General features: G+C 37.1%; 1 protein-coding gene across 1 annotated transcript in view; it reads right to left on the bottom strand.

Moving 5' to 3' along the window:
• The window catches only part of wdr27 (WD repeat domain 27), a 49,860-nt gene extending 29,268 nt beyond the window's left edge, over nucleotides 1–20,592 (bottom strand). The window contains 20 exon segments of the mRNA XM_059359021.1: nucleotides 1,546–1,667; nucleotides 2,383–2,480; nucleotides 4,074–4,207; nucleotides 5,896–6,014; nucleotides 6,843–6,932; nucleotides 7,263–7,366; nucleotides 7,456–7,524; nucleotides 7,735–7,804; nucleotides 12,945–13,018; nucleotides 13,955–14,067; nucleotides 14,424–14,488; nucleotides 14,663–14,754; nucleotides 17,114–17,198; nucleotides 17,302–17,416; nucleotides 17,499–17,569; nucleotides 17,936–17,987; nucleotides 18,115–18,228; nucleotides 18,448–18,572; nucleotides 18,921–19,062; nucleotides 20,089–20,592. Coding sequence (XP_059215004.1) covers nucleotides 1,546–1,667; nucleotides 2,383–2,480; nucleotides 4,074–4,207; nucleotides 5,896–6,014; nucleotides 6,843–6,932; nucleotides 7,263–7,366; nucleotides 7,456–7,524; nucleotides 7,735–7,804; nucleotides 12,945–13,018; nucleotides 13,955–14,067; nucleotides 14,424–14,488; nucleotides 14,663–14,754; nucleotides 17,114–17,198; nucleotides 17,302–17,416; nucleotides 17,499–17,569; nucleotides 17,936–17,987; nucleotides 18,115–18,228; nucleotides 18,448–18,572; nucleotides 18,921–19,062; nucleotides 20,089–20,226 — 1,992 coding nt within the window. The 5' untranslated portion in view covers nucleotides 20,227–20,592.
• Between the last annotated feature and the right edge of the window lie 549 nt (nucleotides 20,593–21,141).

The raw sequence follows: 21,141 nt of genomic DNA, 5'->3' as shown, positions 1-21,141 counted from the left end.
CATTTAATCCATGCCACTAGCTGCAGTGTGTCCAGCTAATCCAGGCTGGCCTTGAGAACAGGTCAACATGCAAAAAGTGAGAATCCCAGGGTCACAGGGTACACGCCTCTCTGTCTGGCATAAAAACGCAGTTTTCTGTATTCCAATAACTTATATAAGCATCTGTAAGATTTCCATATTTTTTTAATGATCAAAATGAATAGATTTGTTGCTAATTCAAACCTGGCAAACATTAATATGACTATATATGAAGAGAAACTGAGACCTTCATTTCACTGTCAAATGTAATGGGATATACTGTATAGCTGCACAGAAATGTAAATAATATGCATAAACCAGAACTGAATGCATGAATTCATTATGGATATTTATAGTCTCATTTTGAGTGATGCATTATTACATTCTTCACAGCACCAGAATGGATATGGATACAGGCCCAAGCTGTCTACTTGTTAGACAACAGCAAATTGGGCCCACATTGGTCCAAGACAGTGATGTGGGAGTAAGGCCACATAAACCCAAACTGCATCATGGAACAGCATTACTCCAAGGCCATCATCCAGCATGGAATCTCTTCCTGCCATCTCCTATGGCAGTCTTAATCCTGACACACCAGGGATTTACATTCAAATACTCAGCAAGATGAATGATACTGATGATGGTGCGACCTGTCTGTCTGTCATGGAAACTTTTGGGTAACCATGACATTTTTTTTTAACCATGACCTTCTTCTTCTTTCACACCACAAACTAACACTTTTATTCCCTCAAAGACAAGCTGTTCCTTATGTAACTCACGCAACACTCGTAGAGTTCTTATGTAAGACTAAAACATCTGCCAAACTGTAGACCCTTCAAAAGTAAGATGGAAGATGTGGATCATACTACCAATTGATGACAAGCCAAGCAAATTCTTTGCTGTGTGGGTCAGGTCTAAATGTCACTCAGTCTGCCTGTGGAGTGATGAGATGCCTTTTCCTTTATCAATTCACAGAGGTTAGAGGTTGTCACACATTTTAGTCAAACTATAAGTAAGAAAAACAGTATGACACTGTGAAGGAGGTTTGACAAGAATTTATATACATGTGTGGGGCAGCAGGCTTAAAGAGACAGGCGCTAAAATGGAGCGTTTCAGACAGAGGGTAAATACAGGGTTTATTCAGACAGACAGTGTGAGAAGAAGAATGTGTTTTTTGAACATTTAAGCATGTAAACATGTTCTTATAGAAACCCAAAATACATGTTTGAATTTGAAAAATTTGCATAATATGTCCCCTTTAAGGCAACTTTTTTCCCCAACACATTTTTAATTCAGTTAGTATACAATAAATATTTAGCATTTTGAGAATCACTCACAAAAATGCTTTTTGATTGTAAGAGGAAAGCAAGTTGTGTTTAAAAACAATACTAATAATTTGAACTTGATTATTGAGTATTTTTCACATCAGTCTAAAAGGGGTAAAACTTGCTCAATGATTTCCAATTATCCATACAGTAACGATTTAGGTAGTCAGTTTTTTTAATAAGAAAAATGTAATAACCTCACCTTGTTCTGTGTAATGCAGTGGACGGCTCTGCTGTGGGCATCAGGCAGCTCTGAGGCAACTATACCCTTGTTCATGTCAAATACTTGAATGGACCGATCTGCACCACACACCAGAACTATGTCTGAATCAGATTTTAAGAAAAGTCATGAGATTTAGTATTTCCAAACAGTACAGTACAGTAGGTTGGCTGTATCTATATTTGATATTGATATTTGATATTTAAGTATTCCATGCTGTGATGCAAAAGTATCAGTTTTAAATGTAAGTCGTCCTCTGGCAAAATGTTGTATATAACCTTCGAAATAGTCTCTTATGCTTAGGTTTTACACAATATCTGACTCACATGGAGAACAGATATTTGAATCAAAAGATAAACATAAAATCAAGATTTAAAAAAATAAAATAAAACCATTTATTTTCATAAAGTAATTACTAGTTATTAGTTTTACTGTTATGTTAAAGGAATGTGGATTCTAGTATATTTATTTAAGTGAGTCTCCTTTTGCATACATCTAAACTCTCTCAGTTTACTTCTTTAAAAAAAAAACTATAATCACTGTAAAACATATATCCGTTCTCCACTCCTACGCACAGTGGTGCATAATAACAGGATCTCACTCATCACAATGTAGACAACTTCAGTAGATTTATAGGAAAGTAAATGCATTGTAAACCCTTAACAAGGGTCTGGAATGCAGACATTCCTGAAAAATTAAAGACACCTAAATGATTTACAGGTAAAGTTGGCAGTGGAAGGCCTGAGGCAACACATATTCACTTTACCCGCCACAGCATCAATGCTGTAAGAACAACCAGAACAACAAGAAAAAGGATACAAGAGAAGAAATCATTGATTGCAGACAAGGCAGTGATGTCTGTTGCTGATGTTGTCGTAATGGATCTTGCCAATTTTACAACACTCCTTTGCTGATATCTGAGAAGAAAAATAATAAGCAGCATCAGAGAATTCGCTTCTTTACAGCGGATTTCTGATTTGGTTTTGTCAATTTAAGCATTTATATTCACACGATGCATCACACGAATAACTACCTAAGAGGAAAAAGATGTAAAAAAGAACATGTACTGCTAAAAGAGGGTATGGAGATATTTTATTGTAATTCCCTGGACTCCAGAATAAGCCCTGGGAGCTTACAGTACACAGTCAAGCAGTTCAGGTGGTAATGAGTGTCAGCAGTGTGCGGTGTGTGGTAGCAGCTAAATAAAGCCAGACTCTCATCAAATCAGCAACAAAGCAAGCTTATGCAACAAAGCCTGCTTCCTTCATAGATGGCACAAGAGATCAGCCCTTTGATATATATATGTATGTATGTATGTATGTATGTACAATATGTGTGTTTGTGTGTGTGTGTGTGTGTGTGTATACAGTGTTTCCCCTAGAATTTTTTTCAGCAGCGGTGCTGCTGTGTCCGTGGCCATGAGCAGTGTTGCCAATTTCTCAGTAAGGAAAGTAGTTGTTGGCTGTCCAAAAAGTTGCTAGAAGTCGCTAAATGAAGGCATTGCCTAATTTGCATAATTTACCATGTGCACGTACTTGTAATGGACGCTGTAGGAGAGAGGAATAACGTTGTGGGGAAGACAAAAAGTGAGTAAAACACACTCTAAATATGTTTAGAACTGCAAGTGCCCTGTCTTCTGACACAATTTAAATCCTCCTCCTTAATCCGGCCTTGGGACCGGCTAAAGTGACCCAAAAGAGACACTGACTGTAAACCAGCCAGCGGCAGACTAAGGGGTTACATCCCCTCCGGCTCTGTGACTGCAGCTGGGAGAGACTGTGCTGCTTCGAATCTTTTTTACTCCTCTCTGAAAGTCTCTGGTAACACAAGAAAAAGTTGCTGGATTTGTCGCTAGTCGCTTTTTTGAAAAACAGTCGCTAGGGGGGTCTGAAAAGTCTGAGTACCTGCCAGGCCTTTTATGTTATCAATTTTTTGAGGGCACAAAGGCCAAAAGCCAAGGCACCAAGGCCATAAAATAAAACAATAATTTTAAGTCCACATTCATAATGAATTGAATTTAAGGACTAGTAATGACACTTCTGAGGAAGATTGGAGGCTCAGTCCAAACAGTCAAGCAGGTAAAGAAACATCTCCTTGTGTTGGTTTGGTTTGGATTAGTGTCACCAATTCAGTATCCCACCAAATGTCTCCCCTTCTGTTCCTGAGTTATAACAATAAATAACAGCCAATAAAGAGTTTTTGCAGAACATTATGACGTAAGACAGAAGTTGACCTTTTGGATATAAAATGTCATAATTTCTTCCTATTAAACAATTGTGTAAAAATTTGTCATAATTAGTTTCATTCTTGATTTCTGGCCAATAACTAGTATTTTGGCTTGACGTCAAAATACAATTTCAGCCTTTTCTTTGCAGTTAAAAAGTATTGTGCATTTTTTATGGGGAAAATAAATGGTATACAAAAGTAAAACCAATTGATAACCCATAGTTTTTACAGCACTATAAAGTATAAATGCTTAATTCTTCTATATAATAATCCCTTGTAATTACCGTTTGATGTCATCACGTGTGACGTCCACATTATACAGGTACAAGTACAGAGAGGGTCCAGATGCCAGAAGCAGGAATTTATCGAGGTAATAAAACTGAGCATTCCTAATAGGTTTGGAGAACATCCTGTCGTCCTAAAGGAGGAAAGAAAGGAGACAAAAATCAAGATAATCTCCTGGATTTATTGAGGCATTCATGACGCAAGAAAATATACAACCCTGATTTTAAAAATGTTGGGACGCTGTGCAAGACATAAATAATAAAAGAATGCATCACATTCTGAATGAGTGCACAAAAGTTTCTCATTTTGGCACAAGATATCATGTCTATCGTATACGGTCTAGGTTATCCATTAAACTCAAGAGAGAAAACCTTTGGGCCTCAACGGCATATCAAATGTGTGCTCTAACACTATAACAACCAACATGTCTTAATTTTTGTTCGTTTTTTTTGTTCACAGAAAAGACGAGGTGGTAAATTTAATAAAAAAGTATTTAACTGGGTTAACTGTTCTAACCCCCAGGCTGCATATTTAAAGTCTATCAAGGTACAAGCCGCTAACAGATTGTTTTTTCTGAGGTTTATAGCTATTAGCTACATCTCTTTTCCCAACTATCTGAACTTTTAAGACTTCCAATGACAATAAATTGTAAGATATGTGGTCATTTGTGGTTATTTCTTTCTAAAGTTTTCAATTATAACTGTGCAAAGCTATTTGTAATTCTGGCTAACCCCGAAAGAACTTTTGTCCCTGAAAAGACTTGCATTTGTTGCCAATTCCTTCACAAGAACATCAAGCAGTCAAAGGCTGCAGACCCGGCCAAGCTCAGAACAATCTCACTGAGTGGAGGGGTGGTTAGCATCAGCTATGGGGAGACCCCAGACTTTGTTTGCACTTGGCATGGGGAAGTAAATACACTTCTGACTGTCCTATTAAATGTGATACCCAATGAAGTAAGGAGGGTCTGCGTATGATCACAGTTTTGGATGCTCTGAGTCCAGCAGATGCTTTGAATGACAAAGTCCCCATTTCGGGGCCAAGAAACACACAATTTCATCATCCCAATTAATTTAGCTTTCTCCTTTTTAATTCCATGAGGATATTCTTATTAGAAAAGGAAAAAGTGAATTATGCAAGTTTAATATCAATATGTCAAAGATACACTTTGAACATTACACAGAAATCCCCCTGAAGAAGCTCTGTTACAAAGGTGCGCCAGTTTCTAATGTGTTACAGACAAAATAAATTAGAGGACTTTCAACATAGCATCTTTTACCTGAATTACACCATTGCAAAGTATGATGTAGTGGACTTATATCACCCCTAATTCACTATGTGTCTCTATATAATATATGTAACTAAATCACAGAATATAAACCTGAGACATTTTCTAACAACAAATGAAAACATTGTGGATACAGTGGCATCCACCTATTTACTGCCAGTCAAGTGTGGCACCATTGCCTCATTAACAACACTGCGATTAGGAGCAAAATCCTTCCAGCAATTATAACCCTATTTGAAGACAGGAGTGAGGGTGATAAATGTGTATGGCATGTGTCTGAAGTTATTGTATTGTGCTTTAAAACCAATTTGAGTTTAAGAGCTTCAAAGGGAGGACATTTTTGCAATATGAGGTCACTCCGGCTGGTCCTCATTTGTTATTTTATGATTAGTACTTAGAATAATGAGTCAGTGATGTCTGATAAGAACTTAAGGTAGAGCATGTAGTGCTTAAGATAAAGTAAGGGTGACAGGGACTGAAAAAAAAAATCTATAATAAAAGTAAAATACATAGGTACAAGTGTGGGGAACATTTACCATGATAATGGCAGGCTCTGGGCTGCTGGTCCAGACTCTTAGTGACTGGTCTTCGGACGCACTCAACCACCACTGTCTGTTGAGGCTCCAGCTCACACTGCTCACTGGCTTGTCATGTCCTGCTTATAAAATGAGGGGTTTGAAATTAACCTGGAAACATTGTGTGGCTGCAACATTTACTTTTATGGTGCTGTTCAGAGAGTCAGGCACAATGAAGAGAAGACACACACAGTGACCTATTGGTCACCTCAACTACAGTCCTCTTATCTCTGCTGCCCCCCTGTGGAGACTGTTTTCCTGCTGCACTTGAGCAGAGTGTGAAACAGATGCTTGACATGGATGACTATCCTTTCTTTGCCTGTCTGTGTTTACTTTACTGCCTAAGACGGCTGGGGGACAGACCGCATTGACCATCATTTTCAATGCTGTGTAAAATAGTGAGAAATGATGTTAGCTCGAACCTAGCTGGCCTCAAAATACAATGTGCCCTTTTCATCTTTCTTTATCTATCATCACCTAGGTTTTACTGTCTGGCAAAAACAAAGACGGTATGTACCAAATTCTTGCGTTGGAATAAAACCAAACCAACCTTTTTCTGGTAAAAATAACTTTTTATCCACAAGTTGGACAGTGATCGCTGACTAAGTGAATATTTGGATTTCCTGGATTCTTTCATCTTAAGCCATGGATCCATTTCAAAGTATGTTAATCAGACTATCTAAAATAAAGCTGACATAAATCTGAGCGGAGGATGAACTTCTTAGTATTATCATTCCCCTTGTCTTTAGTGGTAAGATCTTCCCCTTGAAATGTCAGCATAATTTGTGAGGAGTCAATTAATTAAGTTTCAATGCACTGCTGACATCACTGAGGTGACTGAGGGCAAGCACGGTACAACCTGAAAGTTTTTAAGGTACAGTATGAATACTCATGACCACTTAATGCACCTGTGTAGGCAGTTGGATTGCCACTAAGTGAGGACTTGTACAGTAACACTGAGTTGTCGCCAAGACCACACAGGATTTGTTTTCCGTCGCCTGGGAGAAATAAGGAAACAAAGAATCGTTTTATTACGAATTTTCTGTCAACAGCCGATTTATTATTACCATAAAAGGAGTAATAGAAGTGAGGTGTTTTGTCTTAAACAGGGACATTAATCCTAAAATATAACACAATTCTCTAACAAAAAACTGATCATAATTTATTGCCAATCTTACTTCATTATATAATTGCTTTATCTTAATTCACCGTTCCAGTAGAGGACAGACAAAACTTGAAGCAACTCTTTTCTGTCTTCTGTGCAATGCATCAAACTCTAACTGCTGATTAAAAATGTTGTCAGTATTGCCGCAGTTAAAACATCTCACCTGAATACTGAAGGCAGTTGACTGGTTTGTTGACAATGCTCAGATGAATGTGTGGAATAGTAGGTGCTGCACTGTCTGCTGGATAATCTCTGAGGAGTAAACTTCTAAAAGACAAAAAAAGTTTCTGCATTAAAAATAACACTTGAAAACTTTCTCAGAATCCTTTAAAAAAAAAAATGATTGGACTGCTTACCTCTTTTTGTTGGCCTTTTTAAAGGAAGGATTCTTCTGGGTATTTGTTTTAGGTGAAAACAAAATTCTCCTGAAAAGCAAAGCAAAATCCAAATATTCTTGTGATGTTTCATGCATCAGTTTATTACATTATGAAATGTCATTTCATACTGGATTTTTGTCATTAAACTTAATTTATCCTTTTTTTTAAATAAAAGGAAAGTCTTTCCTGATCCAATCTTTTGAACAACGCAATAAACTACAATTTTCTACGAGGGGAAAAGTTACTTTGTGAACTGACCTTGGGGCACTGGTATATCCAGATGACTTCACTTTCGAGTGGAAAACCAGAGGCTGCTCCTTTATTCCTCCTTTGTAAAAAAAAAAAGATAAGGCAATTTATTGACTGATTAGTAAATGCAAAAGTATACATAATCTACAGTATGTAAGCCCAAATTGTTTAATGATACTAAAAAGAAACAGTCCATTTAAAATTGGGTAGATGAGTAAGAGGTCAAAAGGAAAAAAAATCCTCTGTTTATTATTTTCCATAATTAGGATAGAACTGCTCATTATATTGTAGTGGCTTTTTATGGATTATACTAGGAAAAGAAGATACAATATTATTGGGCGACCACTTCGTGCTGTGAGCATTAAGTGCATCAGCCACAAACTATGGGATGGCTCATTCTGCTCCCTGTTCGCTGTCAGTGCTTTTACTATATTACAATGAGCTCACTTTTTCCACAACCATTAAAATGTGTGAGGCTTTCCAAAAACTGTTCTCCTGTCAAATACAAGCGAAGCAAGAAAAAGTCACATAATCTTTGAGCAGCAATATAAGACTTGAGTTGCATCAGAAAAAAATATGTACTGATTTGGTTTAAAGTGTTGGCTGTGGCTCAAAACTAATTTATTAACATAAGTTTCCACAGGATTTATCAAGCATTAATTCATCAATTCATTTACATTTGTCGACCAATAACATTACAAACTAGAAGTAAACCTGGAAAAATCAACTGTTTATTTGAGCCATTTTGTGTGATTATTACTTATTTTTGATGATTATTATTATTATTATCTGTAGTTGCAATAGAAGGATCAAAAATATGGGAAAATAACTACAAATTCTAAACTCATATTACAACTCAAAGTATTAAAATGCTTGTTGATCAGAGCTATGGTATACAGGAGATTATATATATATAGCCGAATATCTGCAATCTACACTTTTTGCATTGAGTAATACTTGCACTTTTCTTGTTGAACATGATCTTAAAAAACACAGACTGATTGCTATTGTGGTCCGATCTGGTCACACAGATGTGTCAAAATTACATTTGGCATTTGAACTATTCTGTATTTTAGATGTAAACCTGTCAATAACTGCGGCCAAACCTCAGATGAATAACCTTAAATCAAGAAGAAACAGCAACATCTTAAAATAAAATCAATCATTCTAATTTGCTAATATATTGTTAAAATGACCAATCCTGAACAGCTTAGCACCTGACTGTGAGTCATTTACATGGTATTTCAGTGTTAGGTGTCCTCCCTCGGTTCTTCACCAACTCAGCATAGGCACATTTCTCAACACGAGAATACATTTAATACAAGTGAAACCAACCAGTCAAAAAAAAAAAAAAGAAGCACATCTGGATCTCTTTTCAATCCTCTCTTATCTGAGAGTGCTTTTCATCTTTGATCAGTAGTGCCAATGTTCACTCCAGCTTTGGCTTGAAGGGTATTTTCCTGTAAAGTACACTAGACAACTTCTCAACAATTACTCTGTTCCCTTTTTGTTGGATATTGAAGTGAAATGTGAGTTTGTTTAGGTACATATTGTTTCTTTATCTGTCCAGCCCCGGAGGATAATGCTGTTGATACTTATGACTGATATTAATGTTGCTTCTGTGAAAGCAATAGCCTTATTTCCTTCCTTAATATTTTTTCCATGAGGAGACCTTCATTGTACCAGGTGCTTACAAAGCAAATATAAAAGCTTTCATGAACCTGGTATTTAACTTAGGTCAGACTGTTTATGTATGGAATCAATCAGCAAAGACAGTCGAAAAAAGTACATGAAAAATGAGATATTGCTTTTTCAGCTTGAGAATTGGTCTTGGGAAAAGGCCTTGTGACACTGGTCGTTCACATGTGGCACCCTCCGTTCCTCCACTGTGTTGTGTGCGAGGTGGGGTACTGTAAGTAGCTTTTGATCCAGAACAGATTACATGCAGGAAACTAAGCATTTTAGGCCAGAAATCTAATTACCTGGCAACACAATCACTTGGCCTAACCCAACAGCCCTATTAACCCCCTGGTGATATATAATAGCCATTTAGTTTTATGAGGCAGTAAAAAACTCATAATTTGCGCTGACTTAACACTAGACGCTATTTGAAGCAAAGCAAGAGTTTTAGACAAATTTCCAAGTCAAGTCAAATCTGTGTTAAATCACAGCCGTTTGCTGTGTTCTACTTTTACAGCACCCATTATGCAAGACATAGTCTACATTGTCTTTATCAAAAAAGTTCATAATATTTAAATTTATCAGTCCGTCTCAAAACATTCAGATGTTTAGCTTCCGATGCAACAACTAAATGACCATAAGTACCGGTAGTTGTTAGGATGTTTGAATTAACCAGACTTAAAATATACTTCACTTTTTTTGGTTTCTGTGTTCTACAGTTTGGATTGTGTGCATTAGAAGAGACATGGTTCAGGCCATCCATGGAGTTTACTCTAAAATAAACCACTAACTCTTGTTCTCTGAGAGAGAACAGGGGATGAGAAAAAAAAACCAGACCTACCTCAGAGTTAGCTGTTGAATGTGGCCCAAGAAAAAGAAAAAGGAATAATTCAAGCTTCTATAAATGTATAAACCATAGGTATATACACCATGTCTTTAAAATATTATTTTGACTGTAACCAGAGTCTTTGGTGTGAGTTATTGCCTCACTGACCTGTGAAAAATGGGTCACACAGTAGGAGAAAGGAGCGAGAGTAGAAAAGTTAAAAAGGTTTTAGAGGCACAGTAACTGAAGACTGACAGGAATTATGAATACGGAGCCAAACTAAGAGTCTGACAGCAATAGAAATCATGTAGCACCTGAACAATATGCTGGCCATGTGGAACATGTGGAACATGTGTGTAGCATACTGAAGGGAAATGTACAGAGAAGGCAAAGAATGTACTACTACATGTAGCTATGTGTATAAAATACTAACCGCAATATCAAGCCTAAATATAGAGCTAGATGTGAACTAGAGTCACTAAACAATAAGGCAGGGATGGGCAACTTAAATGCTGGAGGGGGCCACAATTTTTCTTGCCACTACCACAGGGCCACATATAGGACCGTGCACTTAACCAGATATGATGAATATGCAATTTTAAATATGTTTACAGTGCAACATATTTCATGCTCAAATGCATGTATAACAGTATTAATAGGAATACAAAAGGTTTGAAGCAAAAAAAAAAAAACCACTTACTGTGATTTCTTATTTTTCAGTGCAAGAACAGCAGGCCAACATTAATGCAAGAAGTAATTTTGTGCATTTTTACACTGCACTTTTAAGATTTCATGCTCAAATGCATGTAGTTGTACTGAGGGCCACTTCAAGTGAGGGTGCGGGCCAAATGTGGCCCCCGGGCCTCCAGTTGCCCATCCCTGCAATAAGGGGTCTGTACAGAAGTTGCTATAACGCAGTGACAATTAACCAAATAGTCAGAAGCATGACAGACTTTCCTCTTTTATTCAAACTGGACTAGTCAAAGCCTCAAAGTTCTCTGTGTCACAGATTGTTTCCCATCTCACTGACCTTAAACTAACAAAAGAGCTCTAAAAAGTAAGACTGACATTGATGCTTAAAGCTTTATGTCATGTCAAAGATGGCAAATGTCTTGCAGACGTCAGGGGCCTAGAGGTTAGAGAATCGGGCTTGTAACCAGAGGGTGGCCGGTTAGAATCCCAGGACCAACGGGTCAAGGGCTGAGGGGCCCTTGAGCAAGGTATCAAACCCACCACTGCTCCCCAGGCACAGTCATGTGCTGCCCACTGCTCCTAGCATGGTGTGTGTTCACTGGTGTGTAAAGGGATGGGTTTAAATGCAGAGGTTGAATTTCCCCATTGTTAGACAAATAAGGGAATATCTTATAATCTTAAAGTCAATCTGATGATATTTTATTTGAGTATTTTTCCACAAATCTAAGCCTGTCTCTCCTGTAGATGTTGGTGGCATCTATGGACAAATGAAGACAACCTTTATCTATATAGTTACATGTTCCTGACACAGGAAAACACTGAAAAGTTAGTGTGTCAGTTTCATTTGTATTTCTTTGCTTACTGTTTGCTTACTTACGGATTTGATAACTTTTTATGGAACACTAAGTTACGTTCAGCTCTGAGTTCTGAACATGCAATCAAGGCCATTCAACTCCAATTGTGCTTTAGTAGTCCCCTGATATCCTGACTATAAAAAAACGTAATCCAGGCATTACACATCAGACAAGTGACATCATTGAACAAGTAATGGCAGCTGATTATCATCAACTCACAAAGCCAAGAGTCCTGGTTCACTTCATGATTATATAACATGGCAGTGTGACGTGACAACAGATATCTAATCTGCACTTCCAGTTCTTTTTAAAAAAGCTTCATCGGTCTTGGGCCAGACTTACAATGGAAGAACGCTTTCCTTTCCAGGAATCACAGAGGTTTATGGTGCAATTTGTATACAATTCTGCAGATATCTTTAAACATATAGCGATGCATGTGGACAGCATGGTGGTTGCACTAGTCCGTAAGTGTTTGTGGTTTTTGGTCCGATATTGCAGTCACGTAGCACCTCTGGGCCCCCCTGAAGATCCCCTACCTAGTCTGGCATGGGCAGCTGCCTTCACTCCAGCTGTGGGGAGCCCAGCTAATACCAGTTCTCTCAGCAGTAACACAGTAAGAGCAACATGTAAACCACAGTACACTGTACGGTAGGTCTCCAGCAGAATGGTTTCAAGCTGCCAGATCCTAATGATACAAAAAAGAACCACATAGACTCTCTTCACCTAAAAATCCACTACTGCAAGAAGTCACAGTACAACACAGTGAGATTATTAATTTATCCATCAAAATGTGTTGTACTCACACTTTTTACTGTGCAAAGTACCTGCCTATGTGGCAAATGAAAACGATGGAAATTTATTTATAAAAGCCACATTAACCCTCCCACAGTGCAAAGTGTGGAATCTTTTCCATCCTATGTATTTACAGATAATGAGGAGGTTCTCAGTAGCTCTCTTAATAGCCAAACAGACTCTCTATAAACCTACAATAAGTACAATTTAAGAGAATCATCTGTGTCCAAGCAAAACAGACAATGAGCCAGACACGGAGCGAACTATAAAATGGGTCATACTTTTAAAACCCACAGTCATCAAACAGCAGTAGATCCTTTTTATTGTGCAGGCATTAGCATAAGTGAAAGGGGAGTGAGTGTTCAGATGCTGACCTTTCTTTTTAGGATGCTCAGGCGCCTTTTTCTTTAACTCTGCATTCAGAGGAGATTCAGGCAGCGGAGGAGAGCTGAAAATAAGGGAGGAGTGCAAAGGGGGGAAAAGAGTTACTGGAATTGAAGGAGCAAAGCATTTTCCAGCGTTGTGGATTATTAGTTCTTCTAATTCTCAGTACCGTGATATTGTTGACTCATGAAAAACCCAGATGGCAAGAATGGTTATAATATGCCAAGTTAATATGGAAATGTCACGAGCCGTAGGGAGCTGCAGGCAAAAGGCCAATTGAAAAACAGACCACACTTTTTGGTCCTATTGCTGGTGAGGTCAGGTGACCAGTGTCTGAGAGACAGCTGCACTGTTTTCACAATTTTTTAACAAGCTGACGTGATTGTGCTTTGGCTCATAAACTGCAAATTTGTTAAAGCAGAAAAACACATAACGTTAATGAAATTATCAGTATTTATAGGTGCTGCAGGATTTTGCTAAATAATCATTTATGGAGGTACAGGTAATACCTGAATTCATTTCATTCCTTCCCCAGAGGACAATTTTACATTTTTGGCATTTATAAAGCAACATTATTGTGAGAGTAATAAGTGTGATTTTCTTGATTAACACGTACATTTAGTGCGGACAACTTTATTAAAACCAATACTGATTTAAGAGATTAGCCACATAAAAAATGTTCTCAGAAATTAGTCATTCACCGAGCAGAGCAGTTCCTGGCTGGAACCAATGATTACGTGACTTACAGAAAAGCAGTTGTTTCCTTTTACCTTCATGAAAATGTACTATTGCCACTTAGTAAACAAATGACAGAATAACTGAATATCATTTACAATACTTTTTGGTTAGATTTAGAAAAAGATCATGGTTTGAGTTAAAATAATTACACTTTTACGTAACTCAGGTTAATAGTTAGATAATAATAATAACTTCTACTGTGCCCATATATCTGACAGTGAACTCAATGTCAGCAAATCTTTGCCTTTAACTCCAGGTTTACCTCGGGAACACCGAAAAGCCTTCACCACAAGCCCAGGTCGTCCTTAGGTCATGCAGATGCAACTCCAACAGGACCACACATGGAGTGAACAAAGAGCTCACGAAAAACAGCATCTGTGTGGCAACGAATTTGAAAAGAAATTCACATTTAAACAATTCTCCACTCCATAATAGTTTCAAAAAGAGATTACAATGTTGAGGAAAATAGATGTAATACTACTTCATGAAACAAAATAAACACAAAATAAACACAATAAAATTTCCACAAAGATCCAGATGCTGAAAGGGGTTTGTCTCAGTGGATTTTTTTTCATAATACAGTAGTTATTTTTATGTGACTCATCAGAAATGACAACAGTAGGCCTGCATGATCTTCAGATCTGACTCATACAATGACATAGGCCAACTGAAAGGATAGTTCAGCACAATGTCTTAATGACGTTTATCAAGATATTATTGGAATTACTCACGGAGTTATCCCATCCTGGAGAGATTGACCATGACCCAGCCAATGTGATGCTCAAGTTGGGGTAATCTAGAAAAATAAACATTAGTCATGAGTTTGGTGTCACTAGATTCTCTTTAGAGTTTTTAATCCATCAGTATTTCTTACCAAAAAAATCTAGAGTAATGGTGCACTGGTTGTGTATAAATGCTTAAACATATTAAAGCAGTGTAGTAACAATGGGATAAGTCACCACCAGCCCACCTTTGAAATATAGTGCTTTAAGAAGTTCTGAGGTAGCCAGATCCACCACATACAGGCCATCAGAGCTTCCAATACATAACCAGCTGTTGTCCCTGCAGGGGCCCACACAGAAAAGTACAGAAAAACAGTGTTAAAGGATTTCCCTTTTTTGAAAATGTAATCCCATACTAAAGAAAAACATACTGATGTGATGGAGTGGCAAGGCATGCACACCATAGGACTCTAAGTTTGTATTCAGGTTTCCTTAGACTTCATGTAGTCTAAACTATGTACACCCAGCAAGATGGAAACTACTGCCACGCAGAGCAGAAAGAAGAGGAAGCAAAGTCTGAAGGATCCTTTTCATCCACTTCCTGCAAAGAGCTACATGCTGAGACTATAATATTGTTAGGCAAATGTTACATTAAAGTACATCATTATTTTCATGCTGAGCGTATGCTTCTGTACAGACTGAAGACAATTACAGCCATTGTTTGGAAGTTTATGTGATATTGCATCGTTCAAATTGTTCTTTTGTTATGTTTATAGTCTTGTGATTGTAGAGTAGGGTTCACTAGTGTAATCCACAAAGTTTTTATATTCTACCACTGGGGAGCGCCAAAGTTGGATTTTTAAATTATACAGAGCGGCATTAAAAACCCCATATTGTAAAAAGGGAGATTTACATGTCTTTTTTAATGGTAAAGCAGCTCTAGAGGCTATATAAATACTGTGGAAGCATTAAATTGCTCAACTGACTAAGAAATGCACACAGCACATATTCAGAAACTGTGTCTTTATACAAGCCAAAGGGATTTATGTAAGGTTGTAATGTCACAACTATACTATAACAGAGCTTTTCCACTAGATGATGTGTTCAGACAGTATGAGAAAAATAATGCAATAATTACATTAAAGCATCTAAACATGTTCTAGTAGATGAACACAAAATGTGCAAAAAGGAATAATATCCTATAAGAACAGTTGTGTCCAATGAAGTAGTAATATCTAGGATCCATTTGGAGTCACTGGGTCACATGACATGGGAGCTGTTTAAAAAGAAACATGGATTTTCCTTTGAGGAAACTTAATATAAAATAAAATTAGTAAAATCCAATAAATAGAGGAATGTCTTATTTGTCCAGTGAATTAATATATTCAATACGGATCTGGAGTCCCTGGGTCGAATGACATGGGAGCAATTGAAAAAATAAGATTCATTTTTTCATATGAATATGAATATAAAATAGAAGCAATAAGTTCAATAAAAAGACGTATGTCCAATTTGTCCAGTGAAGTAATATATTCTGTATTAATCTGGAGTCACTGGGTCACATGACATGGGAGCTATTGAACAAAAAAAAAAAAAAAAAGACGTTTTATAAGTTATTGAAGGTCCCTAAGTGAAGTTGTGTGGTTACGAGCGAGCAAGCTAACTGTCCTCTTTCTGCCAACACTGGGAAAAACTGAGTAAGAAGACGCAGCTGGATCCGGAGCATAATCTGTCAAATATCCTATTTAAAACTAACTTCACCACTGCCCAGTCAGTAAAACAGTGGTTGCAGATGGACATCATGATAGATTAGTGTTTAGGTTCTGGCTAAAGTGTCAGTTTGGTTCAAAAGTAAAGATGATGTAGATACTGCATTGAGATCATATGCTTTGCTTCGAGCAATAAGGAATCAAAGTCCATTTCATTTCCAGTGGTCCACAAAATACACAGAGAGTTATGTCTGTGCTTTTTAAGTGCCTGCTTCCTGTCATAACATCAAATGTTTTAACAGCCTGAAACAGTTTATGCTACCAGCCTGCAAAGTTTCCTGCGATGTGTGAAGTTTCCTGTGACGTTCTCTGCAACTGTGTGGACACGTGCATAAAGATGTGGTGTTGAGTTCAGGAATTTTTCCAGGCATTTGTGACAGTATGACATCTATGTAGTGTTACTGACAGAAATGTGCAGCTATTTATTGTTTTTTGTGACAACTGTGTTTGAATTGCTTGTGTAATATTTTCCTGGATCACATACAATGTTTTACCTTGTGGAAATAAAACCAAAATTGAGCCCTTGAGAATGGCCAGTGTTGACAGTATCATGTCTTGCTTCAACATTAAGATTCCTTGTCACAAATGAAGTAAAACAGTTCTTCCTTGTGGTAAAGTCATATTATAAGGTCCATTAATCATTTTTGAGCACTTGAGAGTGAGCCTGGTCTCTATGCTGACACAAAGTCCACCTTGGACCATGTGATTTCCCCCTCTTATTATCTATGGATCAAGGAAATAGTCCTGGAAAAAGACAACATTGAAAGTTGTAGGCTTCAGCATCAGTTTCTCACTTGTACAATAACCCCAGCTTAACATGGCCTATTGGGTAGGCCATTAGCCCAGGATTTTCCTGTGGTAACCAGGCCCTGAAATAATATACTTCTATAAACATTCCACACAGTTTTTAAATGTAGATTATTCACTTACTTTTTGTGCTCACTGCTGGTATCAGTGAGTGAGCTACATAAAGCCATTCTGAGGACAGGTTTTGAAGTCTCCACCTTATCTTCAGCTGAAAAAAATGTATTTTCAATTTCAATCCTATAGCTGTAAAGAGGTATAGGATTTACAAGAAGGCATTTGTTGTTGTTCGTTTGATAGCTCAGTAAAATCACCTGCTTGATCGCTCACCGTCCCTTGGTGCATTTGATGTCTTTTTTCCATCTTCTCAAGGTCCATTTTGGTCACCAGGTGACACTTGTTGTCATCAGACACAGAAAAGCACCACAGCTAAAGCAAACAGGTACAAGTATGTTACACAACTACTGGAATTTCATCCAGTGAAAGTGATTATGAGCTGGCAGTCACTAACCTGTCCATCAGTTGAGCCGGTGATAAGGTGCCTGTTCTCCTCTGAGAGGAACAAACTGAGCAGTGGAGATGCTAAAGAATGGAAGATTTGTTCTTTAGCTTTGTGGTCAGAGAATATAATTTCAATCATTTTGCAAGGCCCTGTCTCCTCTACAGCAGTCACTATACAAAACATGCTATTCAAAAGGCTTATAGTGCTTGTATTTAAACCATACCATAGCTTAAATATAACTTAACGCCTTTACTTGTTTACTTGTACCTAATGTGTATATACTAGCAAAACCTGATTTCAAATAAATCCAAATAGTACATGTGATTCTACCATCTCTACTGTACAAAGTTAATGGAAGGATGTTATGCGCATGAATGTGAAATGACTGATGTTGTTGACAGGGAAATTAACTTGCTCCAACATTATTTTTAATAGTAATATCATACCTGAAAGCACAAAAGACTGGTAGCAAACAGCTTCTGTTTTTAAATCCCACACCTGAATAGAGACATGGAAATGAACTTTTATGTTATTTAAATGTAATAACAGTGTGTGTTATATTTGGGGAAAATCAAGTGTGATAACTTTTGACTCGTTGATTCATTTGTAAATCCTAACTGAGTACCTTAAAAGTGCGGTCCTCTGACGTGGTGACAAGAATGTCTTTATTCCAGGGACAAAACTCTGCTGATGTTAAAGGTCCTATGTGGCTGGTTAAGGCAGAGATAACTTCCTGTCTCTGATGTGGATAACAACAATAAAACTGGGATAAGATAAAGTGATGTGTACATCCAATAAATCATAGCAAAGTAGAACAAAGTACAGTATTTAAACACTATATTTGTAATTCACATTAACAATCTAAAGTAACATAGTGAGCCAACTGAGCAGCCCACATGTATTCAACAAGGGTTTATGTGCACCAAGGAAAACTGGGAAAATGTGCACCATCTTGTACCTTCGAGCTGAGAATATACACAGTTGCTCCTGAGCATGCAGCCACTCGTTCATCAGAGAAACAGAATGACAGATGGACGACTTCACCCAGTAAAGACCCGATAACTGTTCCAGCTGCAACTTTACCTGCAAACAAATCAGTTGGTCTGTTATATCAAAAACAAATGAAGTTTAAGATTAAAGTAGATATGAGTGGTCTGTCATTAATATTCCACTAGATGGCAGGCTTGTTAGGATTTTCACTGAGGTAAATGACCATCACAGTGCAACATATGATACAATATATTCCACAAGGTTGCTTCATAAGTAAGTGAGCAATTCAACTGGTAGGACTTTATAACGAATGGGAACATTTTGAGTTTAGAAAAAAAATAAATTACACTGAATTAAACAAATAGTGAAGACAATGGATCCAACTCTGACCAGGGTAGAAACTCTACATTGCAATATTATGCACACAAACTATTTCCTTACCTTCCTGTGTTCTTTTCCGGCACAGTTCAACATTCCAGACAATAATGTAATCAGGAGAGGAAGAGCAAAGGAGAACAGGTACGCTTCCTTTCCCAAAGGTCATAGCACTGATCTCACCATGGTGTCCAGTTAGCAGCAGGGGCTGTGGACAAACATTTAGACTCCAGTAAAATGTTAATATTATAACAAATTCAATCAGTGCATGGCTCCAGGATGATATATAAAGTAATGCATAGTTGAATAGATTATTAATCAATCGAAATAAATGTATATTACTGCACTGTAAGAAGTTATTTTGTCTTACTAGATTGTGGCATATTTGTGCAAATATTAATGTTTTACGTTTATTTTGTATTCTGAATTAATGTTTTATAACATAATGTTGAGCCTATACAAAACAAGTAGGTTACACCTCATGTCGTCACACTGTTAAAATAATCGCCTAAGTCATTTTTTGTCAAAATTGTTTTTTTTGCCTACATCATCTCATGACGCCGGCCAACTATGGTAAAATCGCCTACATCCTCAGTTGATCAGATCATGTGATTTTACTCCTTTAAGATAATGGCCTATGTCAAGTGTGTGACTCAAGCAGAATCAAGTGAAAATCAAATGTGACTTAGGCAATTTTTTTAACATGCCTTTGTGACTTAAGCAAGATATGTAACACTTTATTTTGAAGATGTCTACATAAGAGTGACATGAGCGTGTCATTAACATGACATGGGATGTGTCATGAACATTAATGACACTTTGAAGTAACATTAATGCTCATGATATTTGTTTCTGACAGGCTTGCTTAAGTCACAAAGGCATGTTCATAAAATTGCCTAAGTCATTTATTTCTCTTAAGTTACATAATTTACACAGTGTTATTAAAAATAAATGTCATATGTTACACTTTTGGTGAAGTTTTTTGTGTTTCCTGCAAAACTTGAAAAAATTAGTTAGGCGATTATTTTAACAGGGTGACGATGTTGAACATAATAATATATAAAAAAGGTCATACTCCCATACAATATACACGAGGACTAATGCTAAACCTAGCCAGCGTTAAATCGCAAAGACATTATAAACACGTGGGTCATTAAGATTAGCTAGCTAGCAAACGAATACTTGGAAAGCTATTTTGCACATAAATAACAGTAACACAAGTTTGTTTACAAACCTTCTGCTCTATATCCACATTACTGTGAATCAGTATTTCCTTGCCATGCAGTGGTATACCAGAATAGGAGCGACAACACGCTAGCTGTCGGTGTGACAAAAGTCTGTCACAAGTTAAACTGAGCTTTTCAGTCACCATCTTTGCTCCTGTCAGGAGAAAATTCGTCTGTGTAGACGTTATAATGCTAATTAATTGCCCTTAACGTGGCAGGGGATTTGTCTTTAACCACATGCTGCACTTCTGTTACTTTTGTTTAAGAAATTGTTATTAAAAAATTGACTTATGTTGGGCAAACGTCTGCAGGACAGGGAGTTTCTTCGACGCAGTCATTTCAGGTGAATCAAGTGTACTAATGTTGCACGTTGCTAGGACACATCCATTTCCGTTACAACAGATTGTCTATTGAAAGAAACGTTTCACACATAAGTTTTAAAAAAACAACGTAGAAATATCATGCAGTCAGACTTATTAAGTATTATTCTATTGAAAAACTAATCCCGAAAATGTATATGTATACGCTGCCTCTCAAATGGTTTCTTCATACGTTTGGCATCGTTAACGCTTATTTTCAAATCTCCAAACACTTTTCTGTGGCTTTAAATTATTTGACCGCAGTGGTACTAAAAAGTACAGTCAGAGTGAGACCTCTCTCGTGTTTATTCATGGGATCTTTCTTCTTGTACCTCTGCGTTGAACCAGTCAACGGTTTAACCACAAGGTGGCGCTAATTGCTCACCTGTAGTCACTGAAGTGCATATCATAGACACGTTAGTCTAATAATAATGATAATAGTAATGATGATATTGATGATGCTAATGATGATGATGATGATGATGTTAAAAAATACAACTAAATTCAATAAAAAATCACAGAGAAAATATATATATCACGAATTAATTTCTTCCTTTTTTTTGATTGAATAGATAAAATAATATAAATAATTGCAAGAAATCCTATACCAAAAAAAAATCACATCCCCCAGTTTTGGGGAAACTGCACGATAATACTATAACGAGTTCAGACCATAGGTTCAGACTCTGTGGACAGTATTGA

This window comes from Centropristis striata, chromosome 20, assembly GCF_030273125.1.
Source record: "Centropristis striata isolate RG_2023a ecotype Rhode Island chromosome 20, C.striata_1.0, whole genome shotgun sequence".
NCBI lineage: Eukaryota > Metazoa > Chordata > Actinopteri > Perciformes > Serranidae > Centropristis > Centropristis striata.
Note: the sequence above shows the minus strand (reverse complement) of the source record. Positions and strands in the feature narration are given on the sequence as shown.